The sequence below is a fragment of the Amblyomma americanum genome, chromosome 2 (genome assembly GCF_052857255.1).
Source record: "Amblyomma americanum isolate KBUSLIRL-KWMA chromosome 2, ASM5285725v1, whole genome shotgun sequence".
NCBI lineage: Eukaryota > Metazoa > Arthropoda > Arachnida > Ixodida > Ixodidae > Amblyomma > Amblyomma americanum.
The window spans coordinates 61,406,388-61,427,896 of NC_135498.1; the positions used below are offsets into that span (position 1 = coordinate 61,406,388).

At 46.8% G+C, this 21,509-nt stretch overlaps 2 protein-coding genes and 2 non-coding genes across 5 annotated transcripts in view; 3 read left to right on the top strand and 1 right to left on the bottom strand.

Moving 5' to 3' along the window:
• The window catches only part of LOC144119711 (uncharacterized), a 36,403-nt gene extending 24,512 nt beyond the window's left edge, over positions 1-11,891 (bottom strand). Inside the window, exons 1-2 of the mRNA XM_077652267.1 lie at positions 11,797-11,891; positions 8,580-8,710 (exon numbers count right to left, since the gene is read on the bottom strand). Coding sequence (XP_077508393.1) covers positions 8,580-8,710; positions 11,797-11,891 — 226 coding nt within the window. The remainder of the gene's footprint in view (positions 1-8,579; positions 8,711-11,796) is intronic.
• TRNAE-UUC (transfer RNA glutamic acid (anticodon UUC)) lies at positions 3,150-3,221 on the top strand. Its single transcript has one exon. It is a non-coding gene; the product is annotated as a tRNA-Glu (tRNA).
• Positions 3,228-3,299, top strand: TRNAQ-CUG (transfer RNA glutamine (anticodon CUG)). The gene has a single exon. It is a non-coding gene; the product is annotated as a tRNA-Gln (tRNA).
• A 923-nt stretch (positions 11,892-12,814) lies between the features above and the next one.
• Positions 12,815-21,465, top strand: LOC144118607 (uncharacterized). 2 transcript variants are annotated; one of them, XM_077651497.1, is made up of 5 exons: positions 12,815-12,990; positions 15,396-15,499; positions 17,867-17,977; positions 20,370-20,423; positions 21,285-21,465. In XM_077651497.1, exons 1-5 carry the CDS (start codon positions 12,858-12,860, stop codon positions 21,378-21,380), a joined length of 498 nt encoding a protein of 165 aa, XP_077507623.1. In that variant the 5' UTR covers positions 12,815-12,857; the 3' UTR covers positions 21,381-21,465. The 2 variants fall into 2 exon arrangements, with proteins under 2 accessions (XP_077507623.1, XP_077507624.1); XM_077651498.1 differs by having other exon boundaries at positions 12,815-12,945.
• Positions 21,466-21,509: the final 44 nt, after the last annotated feature.

The following is a 21,509-nucleotide window of genomic DNA, read 5'->3' on the forward strand; positions in this document are numbered from 1 at the left end:
GATCGATACTGTCTTGATTCCCCCTTGCCTTCCAAATCTGCCCTTGGATATGGTGCCAAATAGTTGGGTACAGCGTCTGACCGAGAAACTCTTCATTCTTGAGTTCCACTGAATATTCTTAGCGCCATACCATAATTGCTATTTTTCAGACTTAACGTAACAAAAGAAACGGTGTACGAACTACGTTTTAGCTTGAAGGCTAAAACGGAGCTCGGCGTGTTTGTGTTCTTCGGGCTGCTTTGTTGACAAGCCCCACGTATTAGTGAGCTAATTGCGCTTTCATACCAGGGTCACCAAATTGGCAGCATGCGCGCCAAATAGCTGACAATATGTAAAGCGTGTGGAGCCGGTGTTCTCATACCGACAAGCATTTTCCGCGCACATCAATAGGCAGTTGTAGCTGTGCGTACGCAAGTGCTTGCGTACGCAAAGCGCTGCGGCGCTGCGTACGTTACGCTGTCCGCTCCGAAGTATAGTTTTAGCTGGCCGTGCCGTAGCGCCCCTCAGGCGCACGTGGCGCCATCTAGTGACAAGGCGTCAAACCACATCAACGCTTGGTTGAAGAAAATTTCATCCGTGATTACTGATAACTAGTGTGAGTGCATTGGGAGCCTTTTTTTGTTTAAAGAAGAAAAACTATGCAAACCGAAGAAAATGTAAGAACTGGCTAAAAGCCAGAAAACTGCTTCGCCAGGTGTCGTTGCTACGAGGAAAACACACTGCATATAGTTAGGCCTAGGAGCTTGAAAATCGCCAAATTATCTGAAAAACAGGGGCTAGTTATCGCTTATACCGCTACGTGAGGGCAAGATTAGGCGAAATAAAAGCGAACCGCTACCATTTGAGCGAGCTATTGCGTCGAAGAATCCAGCGGCGACGTGTATTTATTCCGAAGCGGGCGAGCAGGGCGCCGCCATCTTGTCAAAGTTAGCGTACGCAAGCCACGCAAGCGCCGCAACGCAAAGTCCGCTGGCTAGCGTACGCACGCAAGACGCAGGGCTTGCGCTTGCGTTCTGCGCATGCGCACTACCGTCCCCGCAAACTCCTTGCGTACGCTAAGCCGTTGCGTACGCACAGCTAAAACTGTCTAATGTGCGCTGATTCGGTCAGTTGCGAGTCGTAGGAAAGCCTACAGGAAAGGCCTGAGCAATCGGCAGTCCACAGTGGCGTGTCCACGCAAAAAGAGGAGAGGAGCCGGTCGTAGCACAGAACACGACCGTTGAAGCGCGTTTCCGAGAGCAAGCCGCAACCGGGCGGCTAATAAACATGGCTACACGTGGCAGCGAACACACAGATGAGACGCCACGCGGCAGTGGGCAGTGGACGGGTTCATAAATAAATAAATAAATAAATAAATAAATAAATAAATAAATAATAAATAAATAAATAAATGCCTACGCCAACCGAGGCAGCAGGTTGCACTTTCCGATCAAGTTAATGTACAGTTAAAATCACCACAGCGATGTTATAGAGCCCGAAATCGCACCGTCTTGTCTATTGCTTCAGTGCCTGAATGAATGACCTTGATCCAGGGTATCGAGCGCATCGGGAAAACTGAGCTTTGGAAATACCCGCCGCGGTGACTCAGTGGTTAGGGCGCTCGACTACTGATCCGGAGTTCCCGGGTTTGAACCCGACCGCGGCGACTGCGTTTTTATGGAGGAAAAACGCTAACGCGCCCGTGTGCTGTGCGATGTCAGTGCACGTTAAAGATCCCCAGGTGGCCGAAATTATCCCAGAGCCCTCCGCTACGGCGCCTATTCCTTTCTTCTTTCAGTCCCTCCTTTATCCCTTCCCTTACGGCGCGGTTCAGGTGTCCAACGATATATGAGACAGATACTGCGCCATTTCCTTTCCCCCAAAAAAACGAATTATTATTAAACACGCTCGTTAGACCACTTTTGAGAACGTTCGGCCTCGTAATTGCTCTCGAGGTGAACCTAGCATAAAGAAGCAAGAGACATTCCTGCGCTCATCCTTCCTTAAGTGCAGTAGCACCGTCAGCAGCGGCCATAGGACCGCACAGTGTCAAGGTGAGTGCCTTGAACGCTTCAAACGCGCTTTGCCGCGGGCTCGAAGCTGTCGTCACCGTTTGGAACGCTCCTACGGAAGTCTGGCGCTTTCCCAGAGGTGCATCGCGCGTAGCTGTCCACGAAGCGAGTCTGCATGGAATTTGCCGCTTTGGTTTTAGTTTGCGAAAAATAGTTACATGTCTATTACTGGTTCGGAGCTTTATGCCTTTAATTCGTGTTTTTCGGTAGACCGTTACAGGCTGGGGTATAGAAGGGAGGTGCTTTTTATTATTTACATCTAACAGATAGTTACAGGCTGATCTGTCGTGATTAAATTTCCGGGCATTTACAAGCTCGGAAATTTTCGACACTGGTTTTTGTACAGAAGCCAAGCGCTTCTCCCTAAATCCAAAGTCCGTCAGAAATTACACTTTCTTTTCTTACAAATTGCGCAAATCTAAATTAAATCAGTACAGCCGTTAATGGAGAGTTTCAGTATCGCCGTACGGTAAACAAGGTAACTACGGTAACAGCGACTCGAAGGAAAATGTGGCTGTGCGAGGCTGAGAACGGTAGCAACGGCAACGCGCCAACGCATTTGTCGTCCGGCTGCGCTTAAACTTTTGATACATACATGGTGCTGAGCCTTACTTTAAAATTTTCCACTTAGGCTAAACGGACTGATAAGAAAGAAGTTGTCCCTTCATCATCGAAATGCAAGTAAGAGAACAATCGAACGCGCACGGCAGATATAATTGGTTTTTTTTGGGGGGGGAAAGGAAATGGCGCAGTATCTGTCTCATATATCGTTGGACACCTGAACCGCGCCGTAAGGGAAGGGATGAAGGAGGGAGTGAAAGATAAAGAGAAATAGGTGCCGTAGTGGAGGGCTCCGGAAAATTTCGACCACCTGGGGATCTTTAACGTGCACTGACATCGCACAGCACACGGGCGCCTTAGCGTTTTGCCTCCATAAAAACGCAGCCGCCGCGGTCGGGTTCGAACCCGGGAACTCCGGCGCACGGCAGATACGATTCGATTGTCAAATGCACGCGCCACACTAACGACTATAGCGACGCCTCACGGCACGCGCCGCAGATAGCAACCGGTTCCGCCGCTCCCCACCCGACGACCGTCTCCGGCGTGGTCTAGTGGCTAGGATATCTGGCTTTCACCCAGAAGGCCCGGGTTCGATTCCCGGCGTCGGAAAAGTAAGGTCTCATGGTGTAATGGTTAGCACTCTGGACTCTGAATCCAGCGATCCGAGTTCAAATCTCGGTGAGACCTGTTTTTTTAAAATTTACTTAGAAACGCGGCTTTCGGGAACGAGGTGCTTATTTATCTATCTCAGTGTCTAGTGCTCGCAATTATTTCGATATTTTTTTTTTTGCACCGAGTAGCTCGTGAACACAGAATCTGTCCATCCTGGTTCAAATCTTCGACGAGACCTGCTTTTTTTTTTAAATTGATCTTTATCGAGCATATCTTCTTCTAGAGGTAGCGGAGAATACACGCGGTTTTGATAATTCGCGCTAGTTTTTTTTTTTTTTCACCACGTATACGGCATAAAGTGACTACATATGCTTGCACGAGAAAAGAAGGTTCTACTTGCGGCATTTGTTATTCATGAAATCGAAAAACTTAAAATCGACTTCTAGACCACAACGAGTGCCCGGCAGAGCCCTGAATGCGCATGTAATTACTTCTGTGTTACTTGCTGAGGATTGTCAAACGTGCAGTGCTGAAGTGCACGAACCTTTAAAATACAGAATCTTTGAAGTTATTTATATCGCGTTTAGCGGAGAATATGAAGCTTAGATTATCATGACCCAAACTGGTGGTTGAAACGTGCTTTTTTTTTAATACATTGCAGGATGCATAAGAATTTATAGGTTTTATAAATGCCTGCATTTCTTCAAAACTTGAGAAAGAAAAGCAACACAGAGAAAACTTTTTTTTAGGTTCTGTTCTACACGAGTGCTCAAACAGCAGACCGGGGCAACAGGGCGCATGCGCATTGCTGATGCTTGGTCAGCCGGTGCAGTACGTATACTGCACGCTTTCTTCAAGGACTGGCACCGAAAGCCTCCATCAGCGTTGCACCAAAGGTTAACCAGCGTTGCATCGAATGCTCCTTGGCGTTGCACCAAAGGTGCGCACAGATTCACGCAGTTGCAATAACGCAAAGTGCAGATGCAGAATTTCCCATTCGATCGCATTTTTAATGTGCAGAAATAAAGTTATGCTTTACGCCTTACGCCAGTGTCTGCGACGAGTTTATTAACTTCGGAGAATTAGAGCAACAAAACCGACGTTTGTTGTGTTGGTGGGCATTATTTCTGCATGCTACGTATGAGTGAATTCATTTTATTTTCCCTTCATGGTGCGAGGAGAAAGGAACATGAATTAAACAATAGACAAGTATATATGAAGCGCCTTCACTGCAGACTTTCGATATGCCAAGATTATTGCTTCTTTATTTCCTAATTTAGTGCAGTGAAACGCGACGAAAAAAACCAACTCAAGACTTAGTCGCCTGCTGGAATACATTTCGAGTGAAAGTAGCGGCTTAGTTATCATTATGCCTTCTGATCCAGTTCTTTTCTCGGTGAAAAAAAAAAAAGAAATGCATCAGCAGTGGAGGGGCGCGCCTGCTGTATCGATCGATTCATTTGCCTCAAATGGCATGACGGCGTACTGCTCCAGGACTAAAGATGCTACTGTTGGAGGTAACTGAATTATCCCCTTAAGTGTAATCCATTCATTTGAATTCTATCGCATTTTCAACGATTACCTTCTTTGTGTGATTACATTTGTATTTTTCTAGTTTATTTCTGGTTTTATTTTCTTCAACTTGTTGTATGGTATAATGGTATCTGGGGTTTCACGTCGAGATTCTTGACTTCGAGAAGCTAAATACAGTAAATACATATGCGCTAATTATGTTCTTGCATGCTTACTGCGTCTTTGTTACTCCTCTATGATGTCCATTACGGTTAACTGGGCAAACGATTCCATTTGTTGAGTTTTTAGGGTAATTAAGTGAATTAACATGGGAAGCCACCTTACAGTTGCCTAAGATACCTTGCGTATAGGTCGAGCGCCAGCTGACTCTTTATAAATGGAGTGAAGTAAGAAGTGGTAATGAACCTGCTTTTGTTGGTTGGATCTAAGATCTTGGAACCAAGGTCTCGTGTGAAAAAAAGAAAAAGAAAACAAGCTGCTTCGGCACCGTATTCAAGAAAACAATTAAAAAATAAGGCTACTGAAATGAAAGTACAGAAAAGGAACTTTGCAATTCTTTAATTTTGAAAAAGTTCCTTTTTTTCTGCTGCGCAAAGCCCTGACATGGGAGTATGCAAACGAACCAGCTTGCAACCTTCTTTCTTAAGCTCGCAAACAATTAGGCTTATCCAAACATAGTTGTATGGAGGCAGTTTAAAATACTGCCTCGAATAGGACGAGTTTTTGATAAGAGAAGGCCTAAACTGCAAGTATAATTCATTGCACATTACAGGCTCCTAAGGCGGAGCATTAAGCAACATGGACAATAAAAGCACGAGAACAAAGACAGTCTGTGACAAGATACGAGATCATATGGACAGAAAAATACAAGGGCGCCATGAAAAAAAAGTAACAAAAGAAAATAACGGTAGACCAGCACATAACACAGACTAAAAAAAATTAACCAACGATTACGATTCTCCCTAATGCGAAATTTGGATGCAGCTCATTAGGTGGAGGATGGATGGATGGATGGATGGAAGGTAGGAGCGTCCCCTTTGAAACGGGGTAATGGCAGTAGCCACCATGCTCTGTTTTTTTTTTACATCACCGCCATATGTTATATAAAGAGGAAAAGTGTAAAGCGGAGCAACAGATGGCGCTACTTTCACTTGGTTGACAACTATGGAGTTTTCGTCGAGTTTCGCCGCCATGGAGGGAGTTCGCGGCCGACTGCGACCACCATGGTATAGTGCCTAGAATATAGACCGTTTACAGCGCGCAGTTCTTCCATTTGAGACCAGATGGCGCCACAGACGCGCTCGGAACACGGCGCCATTACGGACCTCGTAAGTCGCCGGAGTGTACGCCTCGATGCAGTAATGGAAATATCGCGGGTGGCTGCCGAAGTGTTCTTTCTGCGAAGATGGGGAAAGGCAGAGGAAATACGTGCTTTACTGTGGATTGCAAGAATTGCGACAAAGAGTTAATGGTGCAGGATGCGATCGTTTGCGAGCCTCACGGAACCGAACTGCACAAGGAAGTACTGCCCCTGTTCGCGCCCGTTTGCCATGCATCATTTCCGAACGGGCGAACGCGACAAACACGTCCGCCAGTGCTAGATGGCCAATATAGAAAGAAAGGTCACGATCTTGTAAAATCTGCGAGGGTAAGTGCGCAACATTGCTTCATGATCAAAGTGTTCTGCCACCGAAACCGTCACTTCGTGCTTTCAGTTGCTGTGCAGTTGCGCCTACGTGTGTAGTGAGGCCCCATTGCTCGTAAGTTAAGGTGTTCGGCAATTGTAGTAACAGCAGCTCCGGAGGCCAGATCAGGTACGGAAAAGAAGGACGACTTATGCTCCTACATGCCGCTACTGTAGATCGTGCGCTGCACAGCCGTACGAACGGACAACGCTTACCGTCCGTGTATTGTATGCCGTCTTGGTGCTACTCTTGAACTTCGCTCCAAGTAGAGCGCTTTTCGTGGACCAGATTCGGAATACAGCATTTGCGTTACGGCTGCTGGGCTGGATGATTGCCACTTCCTCGCGGTCCATGCGAGACAGCCACTAAAAGTTACCCCGCAGGCCAGCGCTCAGAGAGAAGCTGATTACTTACCACCAACGAGACCTCGAGCATTTTCATGTCCGCATATCGAGAGTGGAGCGTACCGCAATTTCATATGTGAGACTGACATAATTATGAACTTCGTGTAGTGTGAATGCGTTGCTGTGCGCGTTATAACAATTATATCGCGGAATCCTTCGAAACGATTGCGCGCCAGATTGTGAAGGCTGCTTGATGAATGGTACTGCTATACATGGTAGTTAACATTTGTGTGTCTATTTATTTTTGTCACCTTTGTGTGCTTAACAAACCAATAGAAAATATTTTCGGTTTCCTAAGCACCGTTAACAGGTTGCAAACAAATGCGTACGATGTGCATGCGAGCGTTTTAGAGCGGTGTCTGCGTGCATGTACAGAATACTACAACGACCTGCGCTGCCGCAGAAGCATTAAACCTTGCCGTTTAAGATAATAACAATAAAAAAACATTCAGCAAAGCCTTCTGCGGACGCAAAGACAAGTACCAGGAAATCCATCCATTGGCTGGCTATGAAACCGGACACCGTTTTCAAGGCCACAAGAGATCAAATTAGAGTTCTCACGTGTCCTTCGAATCTTTGGCCAAACCATACTGTCTCCTTCCCACTATTTTACAACCGTATCAGCCGAAACACAGCCTGTTGGAACCGAACCATCAGACGCGGCAGCCGTCGCGACGAGGCGCGCTCGGAGCAGTCAGGAGGCGTGCAATGGCGGCGTGCTCACGTGACCAAAGATGGCAGCCCCCATGATACGGCGCTGTAAAGCGTCTATATTCTAGGCACTATAACCATGGCGACCACCTCCTCCTGCTTCCACCCTCCACCCCCGCTTCCTCCTCGTGCTCCCTTCGGTATCGCCGTCTTTCCTCCTCCGCTGCGGTCTGCGTTCGCCCTCGTTTTATCCTCCGATGCGCTCGGTCACGCCGAGGCCCGCCTCGTATGAGTCTCAGCGCAGGAACGGGCGTGCAAGAAGTGCGCTCTAAAAAACGCAAAACATAAAAAGACGCTAAAAACTCCAACATGACGCAGTGTATTCATAGTGTATCGAATTTTTCCAGTTCGTTTTGGAACGACGTACAATAAATTATAGAAGCGATAGGGACTGGAAGACTTCCATGTGAAATGGCACGCGGCAGTGCAGATGAATTGAATGCCAGCGTATTGATAGAAATCCGTCGAAAGCTGAGATTACCTTGCAACCATTATGACACGCGTGCAACAGCTCCAAATTACATTTCCTGTCATGTACTCGGTTGGCCATATCGGCGCTGGTGTTGTCTCCTTTTTCGTTTTCGCCTCCGTTTTTTCGCGCTGTTTTGTAACGGCCGGTTCCTTATGTGTTTATGAAACCACCAAGATCGCCAGGAGCGTGTATGAGACTCATCCACACCCTCCAAAGACTTTGAGCTTCGGGCATATGTCGTAAGTGCCCCACGGCAAGCCTCAAAGGCGGGCCCTGTGACCTGGTGACTTCCGACCAACCCTGTACCTCAGCTGTTTGCAAGTAGCTCAGTGGATGGCATTCGTTGGGCAGGTTAAATAACCTGACTTCTGGATGCAAGTTGCGCGTAGTGGTAGGCTTGGTTGGATGATCGGCTTGTATGCAACTTCTGGCCGATGCTAGGCATGCAATTCCGGCGGCATCTGCCACCTTAGCATCGCGATGGTGGACAGGCCGCTAGTCCTGATCTGGCATTTGTTTGGATAACCGAGAACTCTTGGGATGGACGTACAGCGAAGTCTGCGTGCTCTCTCCAGCGACTGCTTCTGCAGCTCGATGGCGAGCAGCACGACCAGGGCCAGAATGACGGGGGCCACGCACACACCAGCACTCACGTTGGCCGCCGTGTTCACCCGCCGGTTCCTGGGGGGGGGGGGGGGGGGGGGGGGGACGCGGCCAAGGGAAGACACGGAGCCACATAAACGAATAATGAGGACAGAGGACGTGCATCGATCGTATGCATGCGTTGCTCAGTGCTGGAGAAAAATTTGGGGCTAAGCAGTTAGAGCTGCAAAGACGGAATGTCCGTGTTCTTAATACACAGACTGCTGGAAATGGACTTTCAGTCTGATTCACAGTTCTTGCTATACAAATCTTCCGAGGTGGTTCAGCGGCTTTGGCGTTCGGCTGCTCAGCCCAAAGTGGCGCGATCGAATTCCGGCCATAATAATAATTGTAATCGGTTTTGGGGGAAAGGAAATGGTGCAGTAGTATCTGTCTCATATATCGCTGGACACTTGAACAGCGCCGTAAGGGAAGGGATAAAGGAGGGAGTGAAAGAAGAAAGGAAGAAAGAGGTGCGGTAGTGGAGGGCTCCGGAATAATTTCGACCACCTGGGGATCTTTAACGTGCACTGACATCGCACAGCACACGGGCGCCTTAGCGTTTTTCCTCCATAAAAACACAGCCACCGCGGTCGGGTTCGAACCCGGGTACTCCGGATCAGTAGCCGAGCGCTCTAACCACTGAGCCACCGCGGCGGGCATTTCCGGCCATGGCGAGTGCATTTTGATGGAAGCGAAGTGCAACAGGCACCCGTACGCTGTGCGATGTCGGTGCGTGTTAAAGAAGCATAGGTGGTTCGAATTTATGTCGAGCCCTCCATTACGGCGTCGCTTGTAGCTCTCATGCAGCTTCGTAATCATGTAGCCCCTGCTTCTTCTGTACGCATACAGAATACATCAGCGTCTCCTTATTGCTCTCGTGACAAATTTAACGTGCTATTTAGGGGAAAAAGAAGAAGTGTGCCGCTCTCGTGCGCTCGTGAGGTAACCACCCGCATTTCAATGTAATTTCCTCGCAGCTTCCACGCAGCTGCGAGAAGTCGTGACTCGTGAGGTGCATTTAAAACACGTGTTTCCAAGGCTCGAAATGGGCGTCCTAAATGTATGCCATGAAAAAAAAAATCTACATGCTGCACACAAAAAAAATGAATAGGTCTGTGCATGCTACCTGAGATATAGTCTCACCCTACGGCAGCAAGAAAACCCGTTGGGGGGGGGGGGGGGGGGGTAGTGCTTTTTATTGAATCAAACGTTTTTCATCATCATCATTGGTGAGAACAGGGTAATGGATATACAAACGATGCTGTTCGCAGAAACAATAAACGCTTGAATCGACAAAGCGGCGACCACAGGGCACCATGTCTCCTTTGTCTGGCGGTTGAACATACCCAACAATTCGGGACAAAAGCATTTTTGAACGGGAAACCATTTATGAAAGCATTTTTTTTTTCATATAATGCAAGATTTCACTCTAACAATCACTATATCCGCAGATCACTCGACGGTAGTTTCTCCTATTTTTCTATTAACGTTTTTGCTATAGTCAAAAGCATTCCCTACTGGTTTTCTATGGCAGCCTTAACTGTTGGATGCGACCGATGGAGACACTTTAAAATAAATGTTTTGCAATATATCAGAAGAATGGACCATCAACTTCAATATTTCCGCAACAGTGTCTTACAGTTTTCCAATTTCCAAATTTTTTGTCCGAGAATGTAGGACATGTATTATTTGTATGCCGAACCACTCGTAATATTTCTCAATGATTTCAGCCACTTATACTTACAGTGGATAATCCTTTCCACAGCGTGCACAGCATGCCTGTCTCATTGCCTAGTATAACAGCTGTATTGCTTCTCAGTGCCTTAGTGATCTGTAACTACCATTACGGTGGCAGTGTTCCACAGCGCCTCGAGGAAAAAGAAACAAGAATGCGCACGAACGAACTATATTTGCCGAAGCTGCGTACACGCCTGTTACCGTTACCCTCCGACTGACTGCAGCACGCAGCCAGGCCGTGTCTGGTAGCTTCAGTCAAACGCAGTCACTAGAACGTCACAATAACAATTTTGTCACCATTTTAGCAGTCGTTTCCTAAGCGAGTCATTTACTGCACGCAGAATGGAATCCACTTTTATTGCATCGGTAAATGCAAAAGAGCAAAAGCTTCACGGCGAAAACTTGTAGTAATGAATCGATGACGACAGTTAGAAATGAGAGCGCAGCTCGTATCCCTGAAGACGCTTCTGGTTAACCATCCCAACAAACGCCGAGCTAGGCTCAATGCAAGGCGAAAGCTTTTCGCCATTGGTTTCCGAAGCGGTGGCCTTGTGGCCGAGCATCCATCTCGCATTCGGGAGGTGCTGGGTTTTATCCCCGGTGCCGCCGGGTACCTGCCGGTTTTCTAATAGGTACAAGATTTCCCCCAGCCTAGTGCTCGGCTTTCCTGGGTTGAAATGCTTGGGAAAAGGGTCTTGGACCAAACCGTCGCGTTGACGGGCCAGTGATTCGTTCCGACGTCAAACAACCCTAAATCCGCCTCGTGAGGTAAAAGCCCACTTGTGGCCTTTTTCTGAACAGAAGTTGAGACTCGACGCCTCCGTCCAGGCTCAACAAGCATCCTAATATCATAGCTCAGCCGTATTCTCCGCCGCCTACGCATGCATGAATTGGAAAAAAATGCGAAATTATGGGGTTTAAGCGATACATGGTCACTTAGACCCATACGTCCCTAAGTGACACATTGTCTATGAGGGGTGCCGCAATGGTGGGCTCCGGATTAATTTCGGTCGCCTGGGGTTCTCTAACGTGCGCTGACATCGCACAGCAAACGGGCGCCTTTTGCGTTTTGCCTCCAAGAAACGCAGTCGCCGTTGTCGGGTCTGAATCCGGCGGGTCCTCCGGCTCTGTAACCGAACACATTAACTACTGAGCCACCGCGGCGGGTAATCTACAAGAAGTCAGTTATCCGGATAGCAACGCCAGACTTGCCCCCCAAAATTACTGCAATTCGAGTAAAGTTGGTTCGCTACTATAATGCCGTTGAGCTCGGACTGCATACTTTATGACAGCATTGCAGCGATGACCAATGACGGATCAGGTGTCGTACCGCCACCGTCACCACATTTGGCCCGTTACATAGCAAAGGCATGAATTGCACTCGCCTGTCATACTCAGAGCCGGACTGGCCCCGCAGCGGCCTGTTGTTGGGCCGGGTGGCCCGTATGCTGACTACGTGGGCGAAGAGGTCGTCCTCCATGCGATGCACGGCTGCTCACGTGACGCGTCTTTGCCTTCTTTCTTGTTTGTCCAGCAGCAATGGATGCATTTATAGCGGGCAAAATTGGACTTACAAGTGTTCCCGCCAGTCGATTCAAATTCGAGAAGGATGTGTTGCCTCCGTTTTGAAGTGAAATGCGGTGCAGCGCAGTCTCCGAGATCCGCGAAACAGTGCCGACGCAACCATTTTACTTGAGAATTCGGCCGGTGATGGCGACACCTGTATTTTGTTTTTCATCTTTTCTACCTTATAACAACTTCGTTTTGAGTAAAAGTGGTCTCTATGCGAATGGAAAGAGGTAATTATCGATACAGGCCAGCTTCAATTTGTTCTTAGTATTCATTTCAGTCTGTAGCAGTCACAAAACTGTCGTCAGTAGGTAATCAGCATGAGAAAAGACAAGGTCAATGATGAAGGAAATGCAGGACAAGTTCTAACTGAACATTTGTTTTGTATTTTCTTTTGCACTGTCCTCTTTTTCCCCCCTCGTGCTGGCGTAATTATATCGTCACCTACAAGCTCAATATTTCGTCTTGAAAAATTTTCGCCCAGGATGACCGCGTTCATGCGGCAACGTTGCGTTCGCGTCTTTGTGAAACATATTTTCAAAACTTAATTTTCGCCAGCGGCGCGCAGCCATGAAGAGAGCTACAAACACGTCAAAAGACGTGTTTCGTCGCCCTCTCCCATTTTTCTTTCGAAGCCATGCGCGGAGGTGAATAGCGTATACACGACGGGCTACATGACAGGGCTCTGCTTTCCACCGAGTCTCCTTTGCGTGCACGCGCGCTCTCATGCGAGGCTATGTTTGATGGATGCGATGCGCGACCTCCGCCTTGCACCCCGGCGCAAGAGAGCGGCGCTTCATGAGAGCTGCCTGATCAAACAGGGCGCCGCCATGACAGTGTCCCTTGGGGAATAGCAAAGGCTCGCAGGACGACGGCCATGATCGGCACGCTGTTGGCGACTTCGTGGATCCTCTTGGGGCCCGCCGGAGGATCGCCGCTGGAGGACGCCTGCGGACCTCAGCCCAGTAGGCACAGAGCCAAGGACGCGACGACGCGACATGGCCATCTCGGTTTGAGCCTACAAGATGAATGTGATGCGCGATGCAGGGCACTCAATTGCTAGAAGTGCGAGTCGAATCGGTTGTTCAGATTTTCAGTATATGGATAGACGAGGGGCCTATTGGAGGTTTCCGCAAGATAACTGTTCTTAATGATGGGTTCTTACTAGTGCAATGCTAGTACAGTTGTGGCGACAGCACTTCCACAGCCAGGGCACTGCTTTGCGACGTGCGTCCGCTGTCATTGGTTCGGTTTAGTTGAGCTAAAAATAACAGACATGGAGAATTATTTACTTGCATTGGTTTGATGCGAGCGGTTAAGTTTATTAATCATATTTTACTGGAAATTAGCCATAATGAATAGCTTGCAGTTGTCAGGAATCAGAAAAGAAAGGTCATTAGCATATCAGGCGGGCGTGGTTAGCCAGCACGAAAGGCGGTCAAGAAATTTCAACGCTCACTGCTTTGCATGCAGCAGTGGACGCTTGGGCGTTGCGACGTCCATTGTTTTAGTACAGTACGTTTGCAAAACAAGGGTACTGTGGTTATTCGTGTCGTAAGTGCGTGAACTACGCGCTTAATGTTGATATGGTTCACAGTGAATTCGACGTGTGTTCAGTGCTCTCAGATTCCTAGAGTCCTGGGCATCAGAGTCTTTCACAGAAAGTATGACTATGCTCTCTACTAACATTTGATCGCGCTTGTTCGGGATGGCATCACACTTAGCTGGAAAGTTGTGCGCAGATACTACGGTTTTATCTCGTACAAGCCTGGGGCTGCTCTGAAATTCTGAGCGGTGTTAGGTAATGCTAGTGCGTCCCTTACAATAAAAAATAGCAGCAGATGAGACACGAAAGTGAGTTTAAAAAACGTGCTCATAGCAAACAGAGTGTATGACAACTTTTTTCGGTACATCATCATCAGTGTGTTCGCGCCTCAAGAAGGAACGTCATAATAATTTATTCGGTTTTATGGCTCATGGGCAGCAAATTTAGCAAAAGAACATGAAACTTACGAAGCCCGATGCATGGAACGGCTTTTTCGTGTGTTTCCTCAACAATCAATGACCTCTTGACAAGTTCTCGTAGACTATCGGGCCAGAAATAAGTAGATAAGTATGCAGCAAACCCTCTCGACAGCACTGAGAACGACACTGGGATAACTATTTGAATCCAGCCGTTAAGTATATGAACTAAACCAACGCTTTGTTATAACTAACATTTGATGAACACATTGGTGTCATTGAGCACGCTACTAAAGAAAGAAAGGAAATTGAGGTAGATTAAAGGAAGAAAAAAAAGCAGACAGAAATGAGGTAAAAAAAAGCATGCAGGTGATGCTACAAAAGCTGTAATGCGTCGTAAAATCCAGCACGTTTTTTTTCCTCAGGTACTAAACGTGTCAGTTCATTAAGGAATGCCATTAGTGCAAACGCATGGAACGGATTAGCCGAGAAAACAAACTTTCTCCAGCACCCCCGTTTTTAGTCCAACGAGCAGAGCAAACACGAAGCCGTTGTCCTGCGAACGCTAGCTTTGAGTTATCTTTTTCTTTAGCGGCGGGGTTTATGTTTAGCAAAGTGAGGTTTATGTTTACGTGGCTGCATTTGACTGTCAGCAGCGATGGCTTCCAGCTAGGGACAATAGCAGCCATAGGCATACATTCTAGCAGGCTACCTGCCAGCATCTACAGAAGTAGCTGCAGTAAGGAAACAATGGGCTGACAGAGCGTGCTGGTTTCAAGGTTTGAGCGTAGACTTTTGCAACTTTTTTTTTACAGCATAGTCTGTTGCACTACCGTGTTTCTGATTACTAAGCGAACCAGGCAAGCATTTCACAAGAATGTGAGAATCAACAGTTTATTGACAGAAACGCGCGCACACGCACATGCAAACGCATCTAAGCACGTCAAAGAGAGAGAGAGAGAGAGAGAGAGAGAGAGAGTGAGAGAGAGAGAGAGAGAGAGAGAGAGAGAGAGAGAAATCGCTTACATTTATGCTTAAACCGTAAGTTCACAAAAGAAAATATCTGCTGACGTGATGCGTTTTAGAAAACGATCCAGACTATTTTGAGTCTCAGCTCGCTGCAAAACAGCCAGACACAAGCGGCGTTTACATGAATGCGACATAAGCCGAATCGCCCTGTACTCTCTGCCTCGACTTTTTTGCACTTTCCCTGAAAAAGTGAACTGGAGTCGACTACTGCCGCATTCATGTAAACGAGGCTACACCGACAATGCAGAAGCGCTGACGACTGTGCTGGCAATACTCCGCACCTTCCAGCGCAAATTAAAAAAAAAAGTTTTAACACCTCTCCATGAGCAAAAATAAAAAATAGAAATAAAACTTCGTCTTTTATTTTTCTTCACTTTTGCACTTTTGGAAGTGTGACGCCATTGTTGTTCTTTTTCGTGGGCAGACAAGAAGGAAATGATGTCCATGCTGACGGCAGCCGCGGACATGTTTATCGACTGCTACGAAAACTACGACCAGCACGGGGTGCCTTCCAAGTATTTGACGGCGGTGAGAGAACCTCCCCTGACCTCCTCTCTTACCTCTCGGGGCCTGGAAATTTGATCGATATCCACCCGCGCGACAACTGCACGAGTTTCGCAATGCCCAACGCAGCGCGGTGTGTGTTGCATGCCTGCCTTATTTTATCCCAACCATTGCTCGAGTTGAGTTGAGTTGAGGTGTTGAATGCTACAGGTGGGATTAGCCTTGCTTATTCTGCCGCAACTATTGCTCGAGCTAGAAGACACAAGCCCAATTTCATATAGTTATGCAAAATAAAAATCCAAGGTACAGCACGATAGGAATCGAAGGATACTGGATTGAGATTTGATGCTGAAGATGATGAATTTTTATGGCGCAGGGGTGTCTATGGCCAAAGAGGGCCAAGAAGCAAGCTATTTTTATCCGCACAGGGTGGGGTCAAAACCCCTTCTTACAAGCATTTAACCTCTGCTAAGTCTATATAGCACCAAGTCAGCAGAAAACTTGTACCCGTTAAATCACTGGTGAATATCCTGCGGCACTGGGGATCGAACCTTGCACCTCCCGTATGCGAGGCGGATGATCATATCATGATGACCGCGATTTCTGCTAGCGAAAAGTAAGGCTACTTGAGCGAACGTCACTAGTACAAACTTTTCAAGCTAAAGAAGTTTTTGCGAAACCTCTCAACGAAACCCCTTTGTATCCGACACAAATGCATTTCAGTCGAAGGAATTTCAGTAAATTACAACCCGAGTTCAGCGAACAATTTGGAAAGCATTAACGAACTGTTTCCGGGTCACAATGCATCATTTCGGCAGACGTGGAGAAATTTGTCCGCGAAACCTTTGCTTGCGAAACATATAATAGTAGGACTAGTAATTTCAGAACTGCAGGATTCGAAATTTACAATAGTTTGGTAAAGTATAGCAGCTGGATTGTTTCTTCAGAAGTAGCCGAACGCATTTGCTAGAGCACATGCCTCACTCTCAGTCTGAGGCAGAATTTGCTAAAGGACCTGTTTTGGAAGAAAATGCAACGAGAAGTTCCGCAAATGATGTCTGTAGGCGTTGGAACCTTTTGCTACTCGGTAGGCATTTGTGTTAATAAAGGTGCGCAAAAGCGCAGACAAACTTGCCCGGTTTACGAAGTTAGCAATAATCAGCTCAAAAGTTCAGTAGAAAAATTACTGTACTTTATAAAAAGTGCCGAGTACAGAATACATGCGTGGAGTTTTATTATTCTGCAATAAATACTTTTAGGAACCAATAAAATAGTTGCAGTTTACTTTGCCCCGTCAAGATGAGCAGCAGCGTGCTTATTTCAATTAGGATATCTTTTGTCTAAGCGAGAACTTTTTCTTATCCCCTGAAGTTCTTTCAAGTGGTGTTTCACAGTAATTAGTTTAACTCAGCGCGGCTCCCCAGTGTGCTGGGTGTGCATACTCCTTCCAAAACCACGCATTGCCGAGGGAGCTAAAGTATAGCGGCCGATGATCAGGGGCCGAGCCACAGTCACCCGCCGCGGTGGCTCAGTGGTTAGGGCGCTCGGCTACTGATCCGGAGTTCCCGGGTTCGAACCCGACCGCGGCGGCTGCGTTTTTATGGAGGAAAAACGCTAAGGCGCCCGTGTGCTGTGCGATGTCAGTGCACGTTAAAGATCCCAAGGTGGTAGAAATTATTCCGGAGCCCTCCACTACGGCACCTCCTTCTTCCCTTATTCTTTCACTCCTTCCTTTATCCCTTCCCTTACGGCGCGGTTCAGGTGTCCAACGATATATGAGACAGATACTGCGCCATTTCCTTTCCCCAAAACCCAATCATTATTATCATTACGAGCCACAGTCTTGTGAGCCCCGTTACAACGGTATACGAGAATGTCCGGTGCCTGCTCTCAGGCCGATAACAAGAGCAAAATTATAAAAACTCATATTGATATTACTTAAGGCTACAAGCCTATCAATTAACGAGCCTATCAGTAATAGTTAAAAAGCTAACTATGAATAGTTAGCTTTTTAACACATAAGTTAATAGTTTTAACCTGCTAGTTAACACGTCTTAGCTGTAGTGTGATGCACTACACCGCTGACAAAGCCCAAAAAGTGGTCTTCTAACTCATGAAACCTATCTTTAAATTTTGTGTAAAGTCCTATGTGAAACACTACACCCTTGCCGTCATGTACTTGCAGTGGCCAGCAATCGCTACTGGAGGTTCATCACATGGCCCCGTGACTGCGCTAGCCGCGCCAACGGTGGCTAACTTTTGAAACAGACGTGCCTATTTTTGTAACGAAGACAGCCTTCCGCATGCTGCAGCGTAATACAGGATGCGTCACGCCGAGGCTTCCTCTTCTTTTGCGGCCTTTCGGAATGGAGTGCGTTGAACCCGCCGCAGGTGCTGCCGACCATCTGTGCCGAGTACGACGGTTGCGTTTCGGCTGCGTCGGAGGGCGACCGCCGGGAACAGATAGTGCAGTGCATCGTGGAGAAGATCAAGGGTCGCCTGGTACGGTCAGGTTATCGCCTTCTTTTCATCTGTTCACTGGAAGGTTAAGGGCCATTCAAGTTGACCTGCATCTATCGATTACCATGATTAGTGTAGAGGTTAGATACCGGGCCTTTTTATAAAAGGAAAAGGCTAAAAAAATGAATACAGGTATTGCCGCCAGCGGCCATTTTCACACGCTAACTGCGATTATGACAGTACATTTACGACACGGATCTCCGGGACTAGACCACTACGGAATTTCATCCAGCCACGGGTCGCGGAGTCCATAACAGACTCGACGTCATCATCAATGTCATGAATTAGAATAAATTGGGGGGAAGAAAATATTCCATACTCAAATCCAAACTTCTCAGCTATGAATAGACCTTCTGCTGCCAAACGAGCATAAAAAAAGCAACAAAAGAAAGCTAAAAAATCGAATTTTGCAAACAGAAAAGATAGCATGGAGCTGTGTTCAGTGCAGCTTTATGTTAAAAATTTGTTGCACTAGTTCAGTTACTTATTTCTTATGGTTGTGCTTTACTCCTGCCATTTGTTGTTTTTCATTTAAAATGTTCACCACCTTGATGTATTCATTCCAGTCGTTCTTACTGACCCTGAGCCGCTGCGGTGGCTCAGTGGTTATGGCGCTCGGCTGCTGACCCGAAAGACGAGGGTTCGATCCCGGCCGAAGGAGGCGAAATTCTAGAGGCCCGTGTACTGTGCGATGTCAGTGCACGTTAAAGAACCCCAGGTGGTCGAAATTTCCGGAGCCCTTCACTACGGCGTCCCTCATAGCCTGAGTCGCTTTGGGACGTTAAACCCCATAAATCAAATCATAAATCAAATCTTATTGGCCCTGTAATACCGATCTTCAATCAACAATTCCAGATGGGATTAGCAGTATGCATAAATAAATAAAATAAAATTAATGAGTGTGAGCCAGAGGTGGAGACAAGGGGGCAGACAGCGAGGCAGGCGAAAGCTTACAAATCAAACTTTATGTGGGGCGAGCCTGTGCCCTTGAAAAGAAGCTTTTTATGGGGCGAATCTTTGACCATGAAAGAGACGCCAGGCGGCGGCGGCCTGGAGACACGGGCACTCGGCAGTAGTCGGGGTAATGTCTACGGCTCTTGTCCGCGCCCTGTTTAAACACGACAACATTCCACATTAGAACCATGTATTTTCGGGGACAGTTGTGAGTGCCATACACATAATTAAATGAAAGAAGAAAAAGAAGGGCCCTATGAACAAAGGGTAGAAAAAAAGCATGAATCGGAGAATCAACACAAGATTTTATCCATTCGGGAAGAAGCTCAGCATGATGATGAAGAGTTGTGCACTGTTTCTAAAGAGGAAAGTCAATGACCACTGCTACTGTCAGTGTTGACATGTGAGGGAAGAAGTTTCGACCACCGTTTGACACACTTGAAAAGGAACAAAAATTTGTGTGGGACTCTTATACAGCAGCAAATAGTGCGATGAAATAAAGTGCAAGTTAGTCATAGTATCACAAAGCTCGATAGCGGCACGCTAAACAATGATATGTTCATTGGAAGATGTGGCGTTCAAACTTGAGTGCATCTTTCTGGTGTGCGCCTCAAGTGGTCTGACCCGCTTATCCAACGCAATCCTTATGGTTCGGCACCTTGAGTGAACTTACAGATAGGCGAAGTTTGTCCCTGCAGCTCCAGTCACAGCTATAAGAGAACACAATTGCTAGGCAATAATTAATTATTTGCAACGAACGCATTGATACATCCGTGCAGTGCAAACTTGCACACGATATGATTCTACTACTACTACTACTACTACTACTACTACTACTACTACTACTACTACTACTACTACTACTACTACTACTACTACTACTACTACTACTAATAATAATAATAATAATAAATTGTTTTTTGGGGGAAGGAAATGGCGCAGTATCTGTCTCATATATCGTTGGACACCTGAACCGCGCCGTAAGGGAAGGGATAAAGGAGGGAGTGAAAGAAGAAAGGGAAAAGAGAGGTACCTTAGTGGAGGGCTCCGGAATAATTTCGACCACCTGGGGATCTTTAACGTGCACTGACATCGCACAGCACACGGGCGCCTTAGCGTTTTGCCTCCATAAAAACGCAGCCGCCGCTGTCGGGTTAGAACCCGGGAACTACATCTGCTGTTTTTTTTTTTTTACTTTCATGGTTCTTGCATGTCTATGCTTAAATACGGCCTACCGTCGTGACACTTCTGGCTACTGAGACGACTTTATGTTGCTGCTATTTAGAGGCTCTACTCCCAAAGACACCGAAAATTTGCTTTCATATTACCTGCCACTAAACTTAATTTTTTAAAAGATAGAATGCTATATAGTTGTTAGAAGTACCATGCTTTGAGTCTACATACTTTTTCTCCTTTACAGTCCGAGATGAGCGACCTTCCAAAACCAGCCGAAGATATCAGCGAGAAATTATTTGTAAGTACTTCGCTTGCTCGTTGGCAATCGACGTGGAACGCTCGCCCAATTTGATGTCACGATGGTAACGCTAGTGGCAGTGTTCCGTGTGGTTTGGCCTAGTGGCCCGTATTTGTGCACAGGCTCGATGAAAGGCTGCTGGCAACTCCACAAGCAGGTAAGGTGTAAGAAACCAACACCGCTCAACACATGTCCAAAGAAACAGCAGAGCCATTCGTAAGCTACAGCACACGACTACTCAAGGACAGAGTGGGACGCGACTGACACGTAGGAGATTTTGCAAGCTGCTAATTACAGCCTACTCCCAACGCACGTACGGCACCTTCATAGTAGGCTAAGAAAGTGGTGGTAGTGTGTGGAGCGCCCAAGAGAGGAGTGAACATACGGAAAATATTGTGCAAAAAGAACTAGGAGGCCTGGAGAATTCGAATGAATGTGGGTTCTCGAAGGCGATTTCCAGCAGTTCCCACGCTCTATATAGGACTGATTGCTGTTATGCCCAGACACACATTTTACAACTATCACCGCGACTTATGTGCGTACTACAAAGCAGTGCTACATTATTTGCAATATCAAGCTTTATTTCAACAATATTCCTTTAATTCTTTTTGGTGCAAGCTTCAGTCAGACTGGAATTGTTTTAGAAGACAAAAAGAGTGTCTATTAGTAGAAGCTGATTTTCGGCTTCTCTTTTTTGCCCTCTTGCTCTTTATTTTTCTTTATTTTTCTTCATTCCTTATTTCTTTTCTTTTGTTTTAGGAGCAATTTTTCACGTCCGCATTGGAGAGGCAGTTGAATGTCGCTTTTCAAATGGGACACTTTTTCTTGTATCACACTTCGCCCTACTTATTCTCTCCACAGGGCTGCAGCTTCCGGAGGCCCACGGTCCCAGTCGCGAATCGGAAGAGCTTCTTCACCTGCGTCCACTGGTACCAGACCGCAGTGTCCATCGACTAAGCGGAACACGGATTGGCGCCTGCGCTTATTTTTTTCACTGCGTATTTTTTTTAACAGTGACACCACAAAAAAGAATAAAAAATACGCAGGCATGTCACGCTAAAAAGAAAATCATTCCTTCAGCAGTGG

What these genes read in the sequence shown, in the direction of transcription:
- LOC144118607 (XM_077651497.1), top strand. Translation starts at nt 12,858, where the DNA reads ATGATCGGCACGCTGTTGGCGACTTCGTGGATCCTCTTGGGGCCCGCC. An exon ending in CTTCCAAGTATTTGACGGCG is followed by an intron (nt 15,500 to 17,866) that starts GTGAGAGAACCT and finishes AACCCGCCGCAG; the next exon opens with GTGCTGCCGACCATCTGTGC. An exon ending in AGAAGATCAAGGGTCGCCTG is followed by an intron (nt 17,978 to 20,369) that starts GTACGGTCAGGT and finishes TCTCCTTTACAG; the next exon opens with TCCGAGATGAGCGACCTTCC.